The sequence below is a fragment of the Mus musculus genome, chromosome 10 (assembly GCF_000001635.26).
Source record: "Mus musculus strain C57BL/6J chromosome 10, GRCm38.p6 C57BL/6J".
Taxonomy (NCBI): Eukaryota; Metazoa; Chordata; class Mammalia; order Rodentia; family Muridae; genus Mus; species Mus musculus.
Genome location: NC_000076.6, coordinates 28,073,248 through 28,093,042, shown reverse-complemented (window position 1 = coordinate 28,093,042; position 19,795 = coordinate 28,073,248). Strand labels below are relative to the sequence as shown.

Below are 19,795 nucleotides of genomic sequence, written 5' to 3'. Positions count from 1 at the left end.
TTTCAAATGCATTTCTTTGAAGCTTGTCCTTTTATTTGGAGGTAGCTGGCTTTGAATCACTAACCGTTAAAGAGAGAAAACTTAAAGCATCATAAAAAATATAGTTATACGTGACAAGAGTCAAGCAGAAGACTAAATTCCAAGGTAGATGTTCCAAAAGGCTTGGACCAGCAAGCCTGAACTCTACCACAGGAACCTATCTCTAGCTCCTCCAACAGTCTGCATTAACCCGCAGTGCAAATTGCTGATTCTACTTTTTTTGTTGTTGGTTTTTTTTTTTCATCTTTTTCCTTCTCTGCTGCATGCACTGCCTCACATAAAACAACCAGGTATTTAATATTTGGCATTAACCAAACTGATGGAAAAAGAATGAGACCAGCCCAGCCTTGCCCATTTTGCTAAGCTGAGAGGCCCTTTGCTCCCAAGCCTCTCCAACTCTAGCAGGGTTCACAATCAATCATAACAATGCATAAATCAATGACTCCTGCCCCAACAAGGAGTTCAAAACAAGGAACTGTTAATAACCTAGAGTGGTATCACTTGGTTTAACCAGCTAAAGGGGACATTAAGCTTGACATGCAGTCATAAGTTCAAGTCTATTGTCACAAGGTGCAGGAAAGACATAACCTGTGTGTCATAGATTCACTTAAAAAAAAAAGAAAGTCTGAAGTCAATATTTGGTTTCAACCCCAGGACTAGGGACTGAAGTGCATATTTTATGTATCAAAGCAGACCTGGCCTCCAGCTCCTCCCAGCATCCCTTAGACTCTACCTGATTTACCCTGCCCATAACCTTGAACTTTCCAGCCCAGAAGCTGGCTTGCCCTTCTGCTGAGGCTCCTCTCTATAAATCCCTCTCTCCCTCTCTCACTTTCTCTCTCCCTCTCTCCCTCCCTCTCCCCTCCCCTCCCCTCCCATCTCTCTCTCTCTCTCTCTCTCTCTCTCTCTCTCTCTCTCTCTCTCTCTCTCTCTCTCTCTCCATGAACCTTTCAGTCATTCTCCCCCTCCCTCTCCCCATAGTGACTCCCTTGGCCTCAATCCTTGGGGTCCACTGAACTTGCCTTAAACTTAACTTCCCAATAAACCTGCATTGAGTATGATCTAATCTAGCTGGCAGTGGCTCGTTTCACTGGTGGAAAAATAACCTATGAATGGGTATGAGTTCCAGCAGCATGACTTGACAAGAGTCTCCACCTCAAAGGAAAGCTAGCTTTCAAGGTTCAAGTGGAAGAAAAGGTAACTAGATACTGATTTATCAGGCTGTCCTCACCCCACCCTTTTCTAAACTTCTTAGAGAGCAACCTGGGACACGCCAAACTCACACACAATTCTATAGAGTGATGGCGACTGGGAGAGTCTGTGGTGTGACTGTGAACGAGTGCTAGGACTAGACAGAATATCTGTACCTGATCTAGCCTCAGAACTGTGAAGAACCTGCTGAGTGTGGTTCTGACTGTAAGTAGGCTAAGGCATTGGTCTCCTACTTCCACCCCTACCTAATGGGTCCTACAGCACTCAGATCTTCAACTGCATCTGCATTCCTGAGAAGAGGGGAGGAAAGTTCCCGCCCCCTCCCCCCCACCCCCCACCCCCCCCCCCCGGAAGCTCCCAATCATCCATGACTGTTCCTCTGGTTGTGTGTTTCTTGTGAGCCTCACCAGGCAGGCTAACGTCCTCATAACTGGCCTTTCCATTCCACAGGTCCCTCTGCCATCTCAGACACTTTCAGATTCAGCATCTTTCAGGTAGCACCGACTCTGATGTACAGAGCAGTTTGTGTTCTAAATAAATACTAATTTGTAACATTGGAGCCATTTTCTTTAAAAAAAACAATCAAAACAAAACAACAAACAGGAAATGCTGGGAACTAGGTGTACCACAAGGTTTGTTGTTGTTGCTATTAGTATGTTCTATTTTCCTTAATGATCTTTTTATTTCAGCTCTGAAACTGAGCAAATAGTATGCCAGAAACACAACTAAATAAACTTTGAAGAACTTAATAGATAAAAATGAACCACCTTAGCCGGGCAGTGGTGGTACATGCCTTTAATTCCAGCACTTGGGAGGCAGAGGCAGAGGATTTCTGAGTTCGAGGCCAGCCTGGTCTACAGAGTGAGTTCCAGGACAGCTAGGGCTACACAGAGAAACCCTATCTGGAAAAACAAAAAAACAAAAAACAAAAAAACAAACAAACAAAAAGGAACCACCTTTTAACTGGAAGGGCTAATGAAGCCATATCTATAATTATTAGACCCACCAGTCAAGACACAAAATAGCCCGATATGGTCAGTTAAATTCCATAAGAGCATGATTTCATGCTGAGCATGGTGGCTGGCTCACACCTTCAATCCCTTAGCATTCCGGAGGCAGAGGCAGGTGGATCTGTGAGTGTGTAGCCAGCTTGGTCCACACAGAGCCAAGGCAGCCAGGGCTACACAATGAAACTGTCTGGAAAAACAAACATACATGCATACATATACATACATACATACTACATAATAAAGCGAGCATGATTTCTGTCAGATTCAAGGCTGTGGTGCAAAGGGCTTCTCCTGTATAGAAAATAACAAGACTTGTAGGTAGGGGAAAACACAAATTTCCACAAGCACCAAAAAGGCAAAGCCAAGCAGGCTCAATGGGAACGGATACTGAGAAAAGGTAAGACTGCTGGCCAGAAACCTGAACCTGAGTAGAGCTTAAATCCATGCAGATGTTCTCTGAGTATTCCCTCTGCACGGAAGCTAACAATAGTCGGGAATTTTATCAGACCATACCACCCTGTGCTGGCACTGGAAAAAGCTTCATCCGGCACACCGTGGCCTAAAAAAGTTAGGGAGTTTAAACAGATTTGAAAATACCTCATTAATTCATGTGCTAAGCATAAATCGCTACGCGACCCTCAAAAATTAAATCCAAAATATAAGAACCCACAGACAAATAGAGATTCTAAAAGTCAGCAGTGTGCATTTGTTTAACACGTATACTGAGGAAAAACAAAGAAACAGCCATATATATACCTGGTCCCTCTGTAATTCAAGTCCACAGAAACGTGTGGGTCTGGTTTCACCCTTTTTGCTTATTTTCGGCCACCTCATTTTTGAGTCTGCGTGGTGATCCTAAACAAGACATGAGTCTCACTGGGACAGACAGTGATTTGAGGCAGCAGAGAATATTCTCAACTTCTAACACAATTCCCAAATACAGCATATTCGCAATATTGACTTATGGGATTATAGCTGTGATTAGGTTTCCAGAGTTTAGTCATTTACTGTGGTCTCAAATTTCCCACAGCGTCTGGCCTGCTTAAGAAAGTGTAAATGTTCCTACCAAGGTCTTAGAAAGAACCCTAAAATTGAATATTTCTCTGGAATCCCATCATATCACTCATTACTTTTACTGTTCTGTTTTGAAGTATTTCTTTTAAATGTGCTTGTTAATTTTCCCAATGACTCATCCTAAGATCCTGATTCTGAAGCTGGGGTGATGGCTCAGCATCTAAGAGTACCTGTGCTCTTCAAACAGACCCACAACCACTTACAACTCTAGCTCCAGGGCGATCCAAACTCCCTCTTCTTAACTCCACAGGCATCTACTCACACACAAAGATGCACATACACAACAGTGAATCAATGGTTTGTTAATTTTGCAAGGCTCTCAGCCTCCAGAACTGGTGTAAATTTGTCTCTTTTCATAAACATTGAGTTATGAGTTATGGTTCGTACAGTGATTTCTGTACTCTAGCAGCACATGGCCTGGATGTTGGGTTTAGTTCAGGTCATCTACTCTGCTGCTTATTTAAAAGTTTAAAAAGGAAAAAAAAAAAAAAAAAAAGCTGCAGCCTCAGGTTTTGAAAACGAACAGCAAGGGATTAGTTACTCAGCAAACATGAGTTAAGTTAGTCCAACGGTACGGAGGACAAGAGAAACAGTTACAGTGAATAGATGTTATTAATGCGCCAGATACAACTTTAAGCACTTAAACTCAATGTTCCTCAAACACATATCTGTAACAGATACCCTGATTTCCCCAGTATGCAAATAAGAAAACTAACGGCAAGTGACTGAAGGAAAGATCAAGAAAGTGTCACAGCCCATCCTTAACCGTGTGTAGAGCAGCCCAGTGCCTGTGCATCCCCACATTATCATCCACACTGCACTGAAGCCAGTGTTAGTGTGTTTGCCTAGTTAAGACATGGACACTGAAAGGACCCAGATATAGCTGTCTCTTGTGAGGCTATGCCAGTGCCTGGCAAACACAGAAGTGGATGCTCACAATCAGCTATTGGATGGAACACAGGGCCCCCAATGGAGGAGCTAGAGAAAGTACTAAAGGATCAGAAGGGGTCTGCAATCCTATAGGTGGAACAACAATATGAACTAACCAGAACCCCCAGAGCTCGTGTCTCTAGCTGCATATGTAGCAGAAGAAGGCCTAGTCGGCCATCATTGGGTCTTTATATGCCCCAGTACAGGGGAACACCAGGGCCAAGAAGTGGGAGTGGGTGGGTAGGGAAGCAGGGTGGGGGGAGGGTATAGGGGACTTTCAGGATAACATTTGAAATGTAAATGAAGAAAATACCTAATAAAAAATTGGAAAAAGTTAAAAAAATGAAAAAAAAAAAAAGAAATGGACACAGGGTATTGATGACATAGTTAAAAAGGATTGGTTTTCTATGCTTGTGTTTTTTGTGTGTATGTCTATGCAATTTGGAAATTTGGGTTTTGCTTAGAAAACATTTACACATCACTAAATTGCTTTTCTCCTAAGTTCACAAATAGCAGATCACGCAGGTCTCACTGAAGAAAGAAATTCCAGGATCTCTATTTCCCATTTAAAACAACGTGTGTCTGAATATGAATACCAAAAGCACCATCACAATGGATGGCCAGGCGTGCTCAGTTTCTGGGATACAGATGCTAGCTGGGGAGTTAGAGGGTAGATAGAGGTCTTCTTCAGCCTGCCTTAATTCCTAGCTGACAGGAATGAAAGGTGACATAGAGAAAGCCTCTCCAGGCCCTGGGAGTCCAGGTTACAAAAGCCATTGGTAACAGATATAAACCCAGCCCAAACCCCAGGAACTCTGCCTATGAATGCTCGGGATGTAAATGTGCCATTGTGTACACTGTGGTGAAAGCCTATGCTAAAGGCCCTTTCTTACCTGTATCTGCCTCCCACAGGAGAGTCGTCCCTGCCAGCCTCTAGAAAACAAAGGTGCTCTCCTGTCCAAGAACTTTGTTAGACTTTTCGGGTTACTCAACTTTGGGGAAATTCCACAAGGTGGAATTTTACTATCATGAAGGCATTTTTTTTCCACCTTGATTCTCCTTCTGCAGCCTTTTGCTTTTGACCGGGAGGGGTTAGTCTCAAGGACAGGAGACTCGAATTATCCTAGGCAAGTTCTGAAGTGGGTCAGCAACTTGTGAAAGGCAGCCTGAACCCTGAGACTTGCCAAATCATGGATGTACGGTCAGTTACAAAACTGCCTTAGGCTGTACTATGAATCATTAGGCACGAAGCTCTACAAACACGGCCACTCCTGTGGCAAACATCTGCTCCCCAAGCTCCAGGACAAGGCCTTGCTTACCAGCGTACTTGTGACCTAGCCTGGAACTGACCCCTAGCAAATGGTCAAGATATAAGGAAGAGAATTAGTAAAGGTGTCATTAGAAAAGCCAGCTTAGATGGAAAAGGCTGAGTTTTGGTTTGGTTTTTTTGTTTGCATTTTTGATTTCTGGGTTTTTTTTTTTAAGGGGGTTTTGGTTTGGTTTGGTTTGAATACAGGGTTTCATGTACTCCTGGCTGGCCTTGAGCTTGCTGTGTTAAAAAATGACCTTAAACGCCTGATCTCCCTGTGGCCACCTTCCCAGTGCTGGGACATCAAGAGTGACCATCACACCCAGTTTTATGGGGTGTTTGGGATCAAACTCGAGGCTTTGTATGCATGCTAGGCAGGCACTCTACTAAAGGAGCTACAGCCTCATTCCCAGAAAGAGTATTTTCTAAGTCTTCGTAACTATCCAAAAGAAAAATACTTCCACATGCAATATGTCACACATGATCGTAATTAGAACATATGCTTACCCATGTTCAATAGGACTATCTTATACAGTATTTACTGGCATAGCTAGAAAACTTATTTCTAGGTATTTGGTAGCATTTATATGTATGTGAAAATGAAATGGGGGGAGCTACACTGGGTGATACATAACAGCAGAATTTCCAATTGTTCACAAGAACCATATAAACTCTTATTTATCATAGCAGTTTCCCTGGCATTTACATAGGCACTGCATAACTCAGACATGAATATATATAAAGCATCTACGGGTCCTCATTTTCATTCTCCAGCAGATCCACTTCCTATGCCTTCAACAGCAATTTATTTATCACCAAAGTTTACATCCCTAACTGCATTTGCATTTTATGTGAGTTTACAATTATAGGAGAATTTTCACATACATTGCTCATCTCTTCTTTAAAGATGTCTGGCTAAATAACGAGAGAAGACATTAAAATCACTCTTCATTGTAATATGTCACAGTACTGTACAGAAATGAAGGATTAAATAGAAAGGAATTATGACTGAGGCTCAGAAAGTTACACTTCCCCCCTTACTACAGGCCCAGTGCTCTGCGCCCAATATCCAAGGCCTTTTGTTGCCGTAATTGAGGTCTCTGCAAACTTTTCTCCACAGATATTCATTCCTGAGTGGTGCTGGAGTGGTGGCTCCCGTCTGGACAGACTACACCAGGCCAAAGCAGTTCCACGTGACAGAGGTTTATTGGAGACAAAGAGTGGAAAGAGAGATAGACAAAGGAAAAAGGGGTCTAAAGTGAGGAAGGATCTGCCTTGTATTAAGGCTGTGACATAACCTGCAGGTAGGTGTGAGAAGTGGACTCTGGGAAGGTATGCAGTTGTCACCTATGTGTGACATTCCTGAGTTTGGAGCCGATCTGCCAAACTGGTTCTTGATACCAACAAAGAGCATCTAAATGTGACTTTAGGTAAAGCAGTAAACATGAGCAATTGGCTACGACCTAGACAAATGGTTCCAGGAAATGTGACAAACTTCATTAATTCAGACCCAGTTAACACAAGACCCAGTTAACTCTCGTGCTGACAAAAAAAAAGAGAGACAAAGTAAGAAGAAAGAAACAGGAGAAAGAGTGATCACTGAAGGACTTCTCTAAACCAACAACCGAAGGAATATTAAAATTAGCCCCAGTCGAAGGGAGACACAATACATGTTCAGTTTGTTTGCTGTCTTTATTTCTATAAGCTGGGCCAGATGCCCAGGCCAACGCATCCATTATGGGTGATGGAAGTATCTTTGCCTAAGCTGGCACAGTCATGGTCCTCAATCGACCCAAAGCTTAAGCCACTAACACCAAGATCTGTCTAAGAGGCTGGGCGCTAACACAACCTAGAATCGCCTAAAAGGAACCTCGGTGAAAGATGGTTCAGCAGGTAAGAGCACTGGCTACTCTTCCAGAGGAACTGATATCAATCCCCAACACCCACATGGTGGCTCACACCATGCAGTTCCAAGGGACCTCTGTAGGCCCTTCAAACATATGGTATACAGGCATTCATTTAGGCAACCCCCTGTCCCCAAATAAAAATAAATACCAAAAGAAACAGGTTTTAAGAATCTCAGTGAGGCATAACCTAGATCAGGTTAGCCTATAAGCTTGTCTATAGAACTATCTTGATTACAATCACTTAGAAGGGAGAACTTGACCACTGTAGTTGGCACTATTCCCTAGACAAAAGATCATAGATTGTATGATTGTGGAGGACGGGAGCTGAGCTCTTAGCATGTATATATTAATTCGATGTCCACGACTATGAATGTATTCCCATTCTCTACTGTGGGTTCCTGACAACTTGACCTCCGCAGAGATGCACCTCTAACTATATGAGCCAAATGCATCCTATCTAACTTTAGGAGGTTTGGTCAGCCTGTTTTATCACAATCAGAAGTGAAACTAAGAAACTGGGTAACTCTTTCACTAGAACATTAGTTCTCAATCTTCCTAATGTTGCCACCCTTTAATACAGTTCTTCATGTTGTGATGACCCCCAACCACAAAATTATTTTGTTGCTCCTTCATTACTCTAATTTTGCTACTGTTATGAATTGTAAGGTGCATATCTGATATGCAACCCCCACAGAGTTTCAACTCACAGGTTGAGACCCACTGTATTTGAATGCAAGTGACTAGGCATGCAGCTGCTACTTCTCCTCATTTTATTCATTACCCAATACCTTAAATGTTTCTGATAGCATCTCTCCATAATTTCCATGTTCTACAGCTACGCATCACAGTTAGATAGCAGAAATGAGTGTATCAAAAATCAGGCAGATTTACCTAGACTTCACAGTTTTCAATACTAGTTTCCAAAGACTAAGGAGTTGGCAGCTTTTATTTCGATGTATCAATTATAATCATTTACCATAGCTTGACTCACACTTTAGTTGTTTGTTAATTCTATTATACAGATGCATGTAGACCTAAGTAAATCTCACAGGATACCTGAAAAGCAAGCAACTACCTAACAGTTTCTTCCATTTCTACATGTTATTGTCATTTTGGATTACAGTAATCAAAGCCTAATGGTTAAAAGTGTTTTAAATTATTTTTAAAATTCTGGATACAAACAGAAATAACTATAGAAGATCTTTTGTCTATATAAACTACCAATAAACAAAATGATACATGTGTTGTAGCAAATGTGACTCAAATACTAAATCAGTTTGGGCTCTGTTCCTCTTGTGAGCCAAGGTCTCACTACATAGCCCTGACTGTCCTAGAATTCACTATGTAGATCAAACTGGCCTGGGCCTCACAAAGACTGGCCTGCCCCTGCTGGGATTAAAAGCATGTACCACCACACCCAGATTTAAATACTAAATTAGAGCTTAAGTTTTTCCAGGATAGATCATGCTGGGAAAACTGCATTAGATGTATAAATCATTAATTTAATGTTGGATTTATTAAGTACAGAGAATAAAACAATAAAAATAATACTTTCCTACTTTAAAGTAGAGTTTAAAGAAGAATAAAAGAATAAAATTTACCCAACTGCAAACATCTGTTCTGTAGTGCACAGAAACCTGTCAGGACACAAAGTGTCTCTTTCTTCTAGTCTTTCACACCACCCCTAGCAGCTAAGGCTGACTCAGAAAACCCCATCCCCACCCCAACCCGGTCACCTGTTGTTGCATCTGATTCCAAAGTCTTCACCTGTCATTTCCAACCCCCACTAACTCCTTGCTTCCTACAGAGAGAGAGAGAGAGAGAGAGAGAGAGAGAGAGAGAGAGAGAGAGATCCACAAATACACACACAGAGAGAAACAGAGACAGACAGCAAACAGACACATACAGACAGACAGCAGACAAAAAGACAGACACACACAGAGACAGTAGAGAGAGAGAGAGAGAGAGAGAGAGAGAGAGAGAGAGAGAGAAAGAGAGAGATCCACAAATACACACACATTCACATACACACACACACACACACAAACAAACACAGGGTTTTCCAATTCCTTCTATTGATTGTTCAAATCTAACTTAATTACATTACAAGTGACACAGTAGCTGCCTCTCCAGTTTGCTGCATTTTCGCTAATGTGCAACTAAAGTGTCTAATCACTACATGTGTGTACAGTCACTGGACAATAAATCTTGCCTCAGCCAGTTTTTCATAGGAACAAATGTGACAAGTAGCTTTCTTCTCTCAGCCTGTGTTGTGTGTAGAACGGATACAAAAAGACTATTGTGGAGATTCTAAAATACTACTTAACACATTGATTCTAGGTCTTCCTAGATCATAGAACATCAGCAAATGGCAGACCCTCATGTTGTAATTGCTTTGGGAAAGTCTTTCTTTTCCAATGGGTAAGAAAATAAATGAGCCTAACAATGGCTGGCAAAAATAAAAGTAGACTTAGTAAATTTAGAATAAAATTAGAAAAAACTATTGATAAGAACATTCAAACTCCAAAGTTCTGGACTGTGTGTGAAAACTTTAAGGTTTTCCATGTCTGCGATTTGTCTCTAATTTAATCTCCCCTTGAACTGCAAAGTATTAAATAGATATGGAATGTATCAATCTCAAGAGCTCTGTTTCTCACATTTAAGACACTGTAGGCTAAATAGATTTTGATTTACAGTATCAAAAGCACCGATATCCACTGTCCCCAAACTCTAGCTTCAAAGATCACAGTATTTCAGATGATCAGGGGTTAACATTACTTCACACTTCTTGCCTTTCATCACTCAGTGCTATAACCATGTCATTATGCCAGTATTTTTCCAAATCACTAGTGAACAGCAAAAACAAATATAGCAGTTGTGATTTAATCAGAGACATCACTGTTGAAACAGCTAGCAAAAGTAGACACATTTAGAATAGTAAATGGAGAGGAAAAAAAAAAAAAAAAAAGAACACCACACAGACTCATTAATAAAAAGGCAATTAGGTCTTCTGGGGAAATTCATTTTCTAGAAGAATGCTAAACCAAGCTATAAAATGCAAGAAAATTGTGTTTTGACATGAATAGTGTACACTGTCTATTACATCATAATTTTTCTCTTGAGAAAACTGACAAGAATCTCGGTTCTTAAATATGAGCAGAAAAGACAGTAAAAAGAACCCCTGTGAAATTTAATATAGTCTACCTACTAACTCCCATTCATGAAATCTGACTGGCCTGCAAATGCAATCCTTATTACACAGATCATGGAAGAAAGAGAGAATAGTAAAGCTAGAGGTTACTGGTGCCAAAGTCAGAGGGAATACTATTTCCTGTACCAACATTAAATCAAGCAAAAATAGTTTACACATACCATTTCTGGTCCCTTAGGCAGTGTGTACCTATAAATATTCTTTTAAATAACGTCAACAAGTAAGACTATTTAGCTCTGTATTTGTTTTCTAATGAAAAAAAAGCTGTTTTCAAGCCTGAGAGTTCATTAAACGGAACAAAAGAAAATCTACATAATCACAATTGCTTTGATGTGTCAAGAATGCTAGATTATTATCAAGTAAATATAAATAATAATTATAAATTTTGGGCTAGACAGATGGCTTAGTAGTGTAGAACACTTGTTTCTCAGAGGACCTGGGTTCTATTCCTAGCGCCCACACAACAGCTCACAACTGCCCAAACCTCCAGTTCCAGGAGATCTGATGTTCTTGTCTAACTTCCACAGGCACCAAGCAAGCACAAGTCACACAGACATACATGCAAACAAAACACTCATATGGATAAAATAAAATAACAAATCTTTTTTTAATCTATAAGAAAGAATTATAAGCCCAGAGAAATTGAGTTTATGACATAATTTAACCCTTGTACAAAACTCTGGCAATTCTGTAATAAAGGGCACGTGACAGTCTTTTTTAGCTCACTTCTGTTTGTTCTAATGCAGTGTTTCCAAAAACTAAAATAGTCAAGCAAATCAGCTGATGGAAATTTAATTTCAGTTCAGTGTGTATAGGACTGGGTCTGACCACAGATCACCACATGGCCCTAAGCCTTGCTAAAGCTGCTGTCCCACAAACCAACCAAATGTTAGGATACCTTTCAGTAGAGGAACACAATGACCAAAAAGCAATCAGCCGTGACATTTTGGCCCTGATTAGGCTTCTTCCCTTCTTCTTGGCCTTGGCTGCCAAACCACACCAAAAAGGTATGAATGACCTGACTCCCACTTCAGCAGCTGCTAGAACAGCCCCCTGCCCAAATAAAACTAAAATAGTTTCTACTGCCATGCCAGGAGCTGCCTTGGACAAGGTTTGGAGCATCCGCCTAGACAGTAGGTTCAGGAGCAGGATGCACTGGGATAGCTGAATATGCAGAGGCCAATCTAGGAAGTTTATTGCGTAGCTATTAGTAAGTGTAATATACAAATGAAACAAATATTTCACCTCCTACCAAAATCGGTTTCTCAGTCTATAAAATAGGAAAAAATAAAATACTGAAACATGTCCAGTAATCTTTCCAGGAATATACGTGGGCGCTGTCTGTGCCATCTTTCTGATTCCTAAGCTTCTCCCTAGCATGAGTCTTTAGCAATTAAGTCCACACTATAATTAAGATATACAGACTTAAAGCTTTCAGCTCTCCCAACTAAATAACTGCAAACTATAATTCAACCAGAAGACTTTCCCTTGGCTTTGTTCCTGGACCCCTACTCAGTGATGCCTGTAGAGGATTCAGCCAGCATCACCCAGCTCACCACTTTCTTATACACTGAGTTCTGCGGTCCCTTAAGTGGAAACATGAATTATTTCACTTAAGACTACTTACTTTGCATCTAAAACAATTGTAAATGACAAAAAAAAAGAAGAAGAAGAAGAAGCCACTAATAATTTTCATGGATTATCAAGACAGCAGAATGCAAAAAAAAAGCTTTCTTTCTTGCAGTGTTAAGTGCGGAAATGGCAATGTTCCACAGCAAGATCGATACAGTCCCTGCATACTCTGCCTCAGTGTTTTCCCAGAACCTCAACAGCCTGCCTGAAGCCTATCACAAAAGGTGAGGTTTAGACTAGGGAAACTGAGTTTTCAGTAACCCAACTTACCAAAGCATTAACCACAACCGAAAGGTCCCCATAAGAATAGAAGACTACAGACAGGCACACTTCTCACAACAGACTCTGTAGCACGTGTCTTATGAGTAGCTGTGATACTTCACGGGTATTTCCCTGTCATGTTTGTACCAAGTGGAGTCCGAAGTTGGCAAAGTTTCTACCTTAGCCTTCATACCATAAACACCCAAATGTAGCAACTTCCAAAAAGATTTCCAAAGTCCAGTTGTACAGAAATTATTCTACTTATCTCAAAGTATCAGTCAACCTGGTATTCAAATTTTCTACCTCCTCTTACCAAAAAGACTATGAAGTCTTTCATGCATCAGAAACAGATACATGCAAGAAACAGTCTGTGCCATTAAAAAAAAAAATTATTCAATGGCTATGCAGGCTCATTTGGGCTTCAGTTGAAATTAAAAAGTAGTCTGATTGATGCATTATTCAATAGCTTGTAATCAAAAACCATTTTAAGATATATGGTGACTTGATATGCTTTGTATAATTCTTCAGTAACTATGACAAACGGCATAGATTATGATGAAAAACCAAATCATGTTCAAAAGCAATTACAACCTTTTTAGGCAGAGAAACACCATTTGATAAAGGGACACAGACCAGACACACATGATCAGCAGGGAAAGTCTGAGGGGGATGCACACAGGGAGATGTTTACATTCGCAGAATAGGAAATGAATCTGTTTGGACAAAGGCTGATTCTAGTAAACAACTCAGAAAATAGGAATCTTTTCCCTCTTCTGAAAATTGAGTAAATGATCTCATATAAGTATGCACACACATACACACACATAAAAATACAAACACACACACATAAACATACACACATACACACACATAAACACACATACACACACATAAACACACAAGCACACAAACACACACACACATACACACACATAAAGATACAAACACACACACACATAAACATACACACATACACACACATAAACACACATACACACATAGGAACACATAAACACACATACACACATATACAGAGAGGCACACTGCATTTTTAACTGTAAACAGTTTTGCTATTTCCTGCTTTCAACCTTCAGCAATTCCCTGTCCTCCCCTCAATGAAGAACAAGTCTAGGAAATGGAAACAGTGCCGACTCACACTCAGCATGACCTACTCTGTCAAAACACACAGAAACACACTCGGGCAGAAACAGTAAAAGGCAGTTGACAAACATTAGTGGGAGCCAACACACTTTCTCTACATGGAACTATAGCATGTAAACCCTATTTGAGGATCCAAGAAATACATACTAATACATCAATGTTGAACAAAGGGGTTGTCTTAGATTTGGGTAGCGGACTGGTCATACGTCTAGTATTTAAGAACATATATAAAGCAGCTCCTAGAGATATTTGATGAAAACCAAAAGCTTCTGATTTTTGAATATGCATGTGGGGCTTAGTTGTTACCAGCAAGGCGTGGGAGGGGTGTGGAAGAGGGACAGAGGAGCAGAGGGATTGATTTATTGATTTATTTTTGAGATTCACATTCATGAACACAAAGAGAAGAGCTGTCAGCAACACACATGCCAATGACCAAACAGCAGCGAAACCTGCCTCTTCCCGTCTGGGCGGTCCAGACACAAAATGACATCTCACGAGCAAGGAAATTCAGATATAAGGGAACCAGTGAGAGAGAAAAACAGACCTGGAGTACAGTTTGCAATTGTAATGTAGTTAGACACTGAAGGGTACCAGTCAATCAAAACTAGAAAAAGAAATGGCAAGCCTTAACACAGACTGGCTCCGAGTCTCCTCCCAGTAGACAATAATAATAAGAGAAAATTAAGTTTGAACTAGAGACAAGAAGACAAACACAAGGCAAGTGGTTCTGTTCAGATGAGTTGTAAGTTCCTAAGGGATGAGAAGGGTGATATGCCAGGACCTCTTCCAAAGCAGCTTTCTCAGGCTTACTTCATACAGACACAATAGTCCCTCTCTAGGTCATTGATAAGACTGCATCCAAAGGCACATGTAATTCTCTGCACTGAGAAAATGCTGAACCAGGAAATTTCTTTAAAATAACAAGATTCACAAGTATTTTTCCTGTAGTTAGGATACTAGAGGTATTAACAGTGACTCTTACATAAGTATAATTTTTGAAAGATGTGCATAGCTAAGCTAAAAATTGATCAAAGATGATTTCTATCATAAACTCATGGTCAGAATCAATTGTGGTGAAAATGGATGACTAGTGGAAGAACTCTCTCTCTCTCTCTCTCTCTCTCTCTCTCTCTCTCACACACACACACACACACACACACTCCTTGCTGAACAGCCTATACTTGCTGAGAAGAGAGTTCTAAGAGTTTAAAAGCCATAAAAGCTGAAACTCTGGCACTGGGCTACCATAATTTATGATGATTACACCCCAGGTTGCTGCACCATGCTCTACAGTTGACAGTGCACATAAATGACTTCACTTGATCTTCATAAAAACTATGTGGAAAGGTCAGGACAGGTATTATTATCCCCATTTTATAGATGAGAAAGCTGAGTTTCCAAGTGAGACTGGTTTTGTCGGGTTTGGGTTCTACAATAAGCTTGCTTCCACAGTGATACCAACATTAACAGCTACACAGCCTAGTAAATAGACTGGAGTAGCAGACTGGTTTCCCACACTTCAGTTTTCCTGGATAGAATACAGATAAAAGTGTCATTTTCAGAGACTCAAGTAAAAGGTAAAATGTATAGATAAAGTCGTGGCCTTAAAGATGTTTACTGTGGAGCACTTTTACACTTGAACTGCAGACAGAAAGGAGAAGGTTGCACTCTGAAAGTGTTAAATGTGTGACTGAGACACACACAGAGATCCAATGTATATATGACATACACACATTCCCAACTACACTATCCTCCCAAATGTGTAGTTATGTTTCCTACATTAACAGCCACAGAGTACTCCTGGAAAGTGGTGAACCACCCTTGGTGATCATGTTATAAAATGCATATATAGTAGGATGAAGTACTTTAGAATTTAGAAAATATGTCTCTTCAGCTCTTTAAAGCATGTTCATTTAAATGCCTCCAAAAGTTCCTCATTTAAAATAGAATAGTGGGAAGGGGGGAAGCAAGGAACAAAACAAAGCACTTCCAATTTCTTGTCCCTAGTCAATGCTTTTTTTTTTTTTTAACAAATATGCCATAGAGTTTAATGGCATTACAATACCAAATGATTTATGACAGCCAGAAGAAAAGAGATGTCTACAAAAACCAACTTTCAATCTCTGGAGAAAAACAGATAGGTGCGCAATCTGACTTTAAACTCAAGAGATAAAAGGCCTTCATTTGTGGGCAAACATAAGGATGAGAGCCAGATCTGTGGAGCCTGCATTCATTATAAACTCCCAGAAACAAATCTGCACAGTGTGATGAGGCACTCTCGGTACACAGTGATTAAATGATAAATAACATTTTTAAAGAGAAAAAATTCTCACATGTTGAAAATCTATCCATCAGCTGCTAAGACATCACTAGTCTCCAGTTCTAAATACATGTGTTTAATCATGTAACTGGTAAAGTTCAATTAACAAATAACATGCCTCCTCAAGCAAGGCTCTCCGTGAAGCGACAAGCACCGTGTAGAAATCAATACTCCCTCCAACTTGCTGCATATAATGAGTTACATCAAGCATGGTTCCAATACTAACAGCATTGTATGGCAGAGACACTCGGTAACGCGGAAACCAGAAAATTAAATTAAGTCGTCGGAATTCATTGCATAGAGCTGGTGCCTTCTGCACACCACCCCACACACGGTCTTTCCTTTGCCTGCTACCATTTCATAGTCTCTGCCTACGAGGAGGATACACTCAAGCTCCAGACTCCGAGGTCTAACTCCTAAAGGGGAGGGGGAAAGAAAAGCTAAGGGACGATTTGCTCCGGAAAACATCATGGTGAGTGTATTTCCAGGAAATCGAGCAGTCTCAACAATGAAACTATCAAGTACAAAGTAAGTTCTGTCTTCCCATCCTGCTGGTTCAGCCAGGAGCGCGGCTGTCGCGTTTCCCGTCACCCTCTGGCCACTCTGTGTTTCCACAAACACTGGGAACCAAGGCAGCAGCGGATGCGCCCTCCAACCTTGCTGGGCTGGGTGGGTTAACCAGAAAAGTTGTAAAGCCTTGTGGGAGGCAGAGGCTTAAACCTGGGAGCCCGCTCCCCAGCGTCCACCTGGTGAAACTTCAGAGCCGGCAGATACATAGAAGCCAGCGACCTACAGGCAGGATATCAAAACTGGACGGGAACAGAGACCACCAGTCTGAAAGACCCGGAATCCTGGGACTTATCTGAGCGGTTTTACTTAGAACTCAAAGGGATAGCCTGGAATATCGCATCACGTCTCACTCCTGGGTTGTCCAGGAGAACAGCGAACGTTCCCAGCCCAGGTCACCCAGGCGGACTCAGGGTGGTGTGGAGCCAGATTTGAGCTTTGTGGTGGCTTCGCCCCATAAATAGGGTAAGCCTTCCGGGAATGGGAGCCCAGAACTCGCTGCCCAGGACAGCTCTGAATCTACCCTTAGAGCTACATTTACAAACGTCGTACGGACTCTGCCAATGTATACATACAACGTGCTCCACGCTGTGTGCTCTGTAATCTATCCAGGAGCAACTCTGAACCCTCAGCAGAGGAGGAAGGAGCCTCCAGGAGGCACCGGGAAGTAGCTGGACAATAGTCAGAGGCGGTTATACCCGGGACAAAAAGCACCTGGCAGAACACACCGAGATCGGTCCCTATGTGTCTCCACAATTCTCACAAAGACTTCCCGGGGAAATTTTGAACAGTCTGGCGACAGAGAGCCACTAGCCAGCTCAGCGAGCCATAAAATCGTGGTCCCGGGAGCCCTAAGTACTTTTTCTTCCTCACTTCCCTAACTAATGCTGTGGACTGCTCCCGACTCCCAGGCAAAAAGAACACCCAGGAAAAGCAAGGTCGCCACACACTCCATCCAGCACACCCTGGGCTGTCTGCGCGCCGGACTAGCCTCAGAAACAATGGGTCGAGAACGTAAAAGTTACCTGCGCACGGGGGCGCACAGCTCTTGGCCCTGCGTCCCGCCTGACACAAACTCCCAGGACAGACCTAGCTCCAACCTGCACCACCACCACCCCCGCCACCTTAAGCGGACGCCCCCTGGATCCCCGAACCCAGCACCAGCAATCAGTCAGTCCTTCCTGCCTGAGTCCAAGACTGTGGACAGACACAGACCACCCCCAACCTCTCACCTGCTGAGAACTGGCCAAGGGCCGACCCCAGGAGAGGCCACGGGTACAGAAGCCAGAGAGCTACAAAAGCAGGCAACGCAGCGGCCGCCACATCCATGGCGAGTTTGGGAGAAGTTTCAAGCAGCTTTGCAAAGAGCCTCCGGGGGAATCGCGGTGAAATCCGCCAGCCAGCAGCCCGCCCGGCCTCGTCGGGGGGCTCGCGGAGACGCCGCGGCCACCCGCCAGCACTTTCGTCCTTGCGCAACGTCGGCCAACTACCTCGCGGGCGAAAGCGTCTCCAGCGTCGCCCGCCAGCCGCGGCCGCCGCTCTCCATGCTAGGCAGAGGCTGCTCAGGGTAGTCCAGAGTTAGTTTGCTCTGGGAGGGACGGGGGCGGAGCCTGGGGTGACGTCGCCCCGCGGGCTCCGGCAGCTTCGGAGGAATGCGGGCTCCGGTGCGCGCCGCCGCCACTGCCGCCTCCTGCTAGGGAGACGCGCGCCAGCCGGGCCGCGCGCCCCGCGCCCTGCGCCCCGCGCCGCCTTTGTTCGCCACCTGGGCTCGGTGGCCGCGCGGCTCTCTGGCGGCGAGCGGGAAAGGGGGACCTGGCGCAGCTCCCTGCCGGATCCCTGAGATTCAACTCTGAGAGGCAGAACTGTGGGCGGACGACGGAGGAGGCGCCCGAGGAGAGGTGTCCTGGGGTTCTGTCCCCAAGGTGGCGGTCCCACCAGAGCGGCTGGTGGTAGGAAGAAAAGGGAGCGTAGATGTGACCTTTAAAACGCCGACCTGCACTGAAATTTCACTCTTCCTTATTGATAGGATAAGGAATAAGGCTCCCTACCCCATTGAAAACTTACTCTCGTTTGTTCACGAAATAAATAAAACTTGGACCAAAATAAAATGTTGGGTAAGTTTCCAGTGTGAACAGCTGGCGTGCCTCGTTTCTGGTTTATTTGTCATTGGGAAGCTCCCAGCCGCTCAGCCTTCGCATAGCCTGGTGGAGTAGAGCAAGACTTGGTTTTGTTTTGATTTTTACTGTCTTGTAGCTATATAAGAAATAAGTATTTAATAAAAGGAGTTTATCCCAACAATGAGCACAGCATGGTTGCTCCGAAGGAACCCAATGCTGTGTGCTGTGTTACAGGCAGGAAGTCAGTTTTGCTACCTTAGCAGCTTGGTGTGATTTCTCCAAATGCCACCTTCACTTGCTTCTGTAGCAACGCTGTATAGTTGCTTACTTTTACTCATGTCTGCAAATTATGACACATGTAAGTATGACCAAAACTGAATAAGCCTAACTTTTTTTTTGAATTTTGATGCTATATATGCAACTGCTAATAATAGCCTTGATTGGCACCTGTCAGTCACTCAAAATGTCTTTAGCCTTTTAAAATCAAAATGAAGTGAAATTCAATTTAATACAGCATTCTCATCATTAACCGAGCCACATATTTCTGTAATTAATACATGCTGTTATGACTAGGTTTGGAATAGATGCAAGTGACTGTATACTACACACACACACATCTATGCACATATATTATACATATTGATGAAGAAGGGAGAAAATGGGTTTCTTTTTTATTTGCTGAGGATAGAAAGTCCGTTACGCTACAGCCTTGATGACTGCTCATTAGTACCTGTAACAAGCCCAACACTTGTCAATTCAGTTCAGCATAGTTCAGTCATCTCCCTCTGGGTACAATGTCAATGTTCCTTAGCTCATTAACCTATAACTTTAAGCACACTCTACCAAGGGTCCTTATTTCGTACACTAAAGAGCTTTATTAGATCACAGGTAACCAAAAACCTATTATTTTCTTTTCTGAAGACTTAGCAAAACTTTCTAAAATTAGCAGTAATTTGCCAGAGTAAAGGCAAAGGAAACTTGTCTGTCCATATATGAATTTGTCTGTCTATTCTTGCATGAAAAATGTTCATCACTTGGCAATTTG

General features: G+C 42.4%; 1 protein-coding gene across 21 annotated transcripts in view; it reads right to left on the bottom strand.

Annotated features, from left to right (window-relative positions):
* Ptprk (protein tyrosine phosphatase, receptor type, K) overlaps window positions 1–18,223 on the bottom strand; it is a 522,578-nt gene extending 504,355 nt beyond the window's left edge. For 20 of the 21 annotated variants that reach the window (NM_001359355.1, NM_008983.2, NM_001359356.1 and 17 more), the window contains exon 1: window positions 17,866–18,223. In NM_001359355.1, the coding sequence (NP_001346284.1) occupies window positions 17,866–17,962 (97 nt within the window). In that variant the 5' untranslated portion in view covers window positions 17,963–18,223. The remainder of the gene's footprint in view (window positions 1–17,865) is intronic. The other variant, XM_006512617.2, reaches the window with a different exon arrangement.
* Window positions 18,224–19,795: the final 1,572 nt, after the last annotated feature.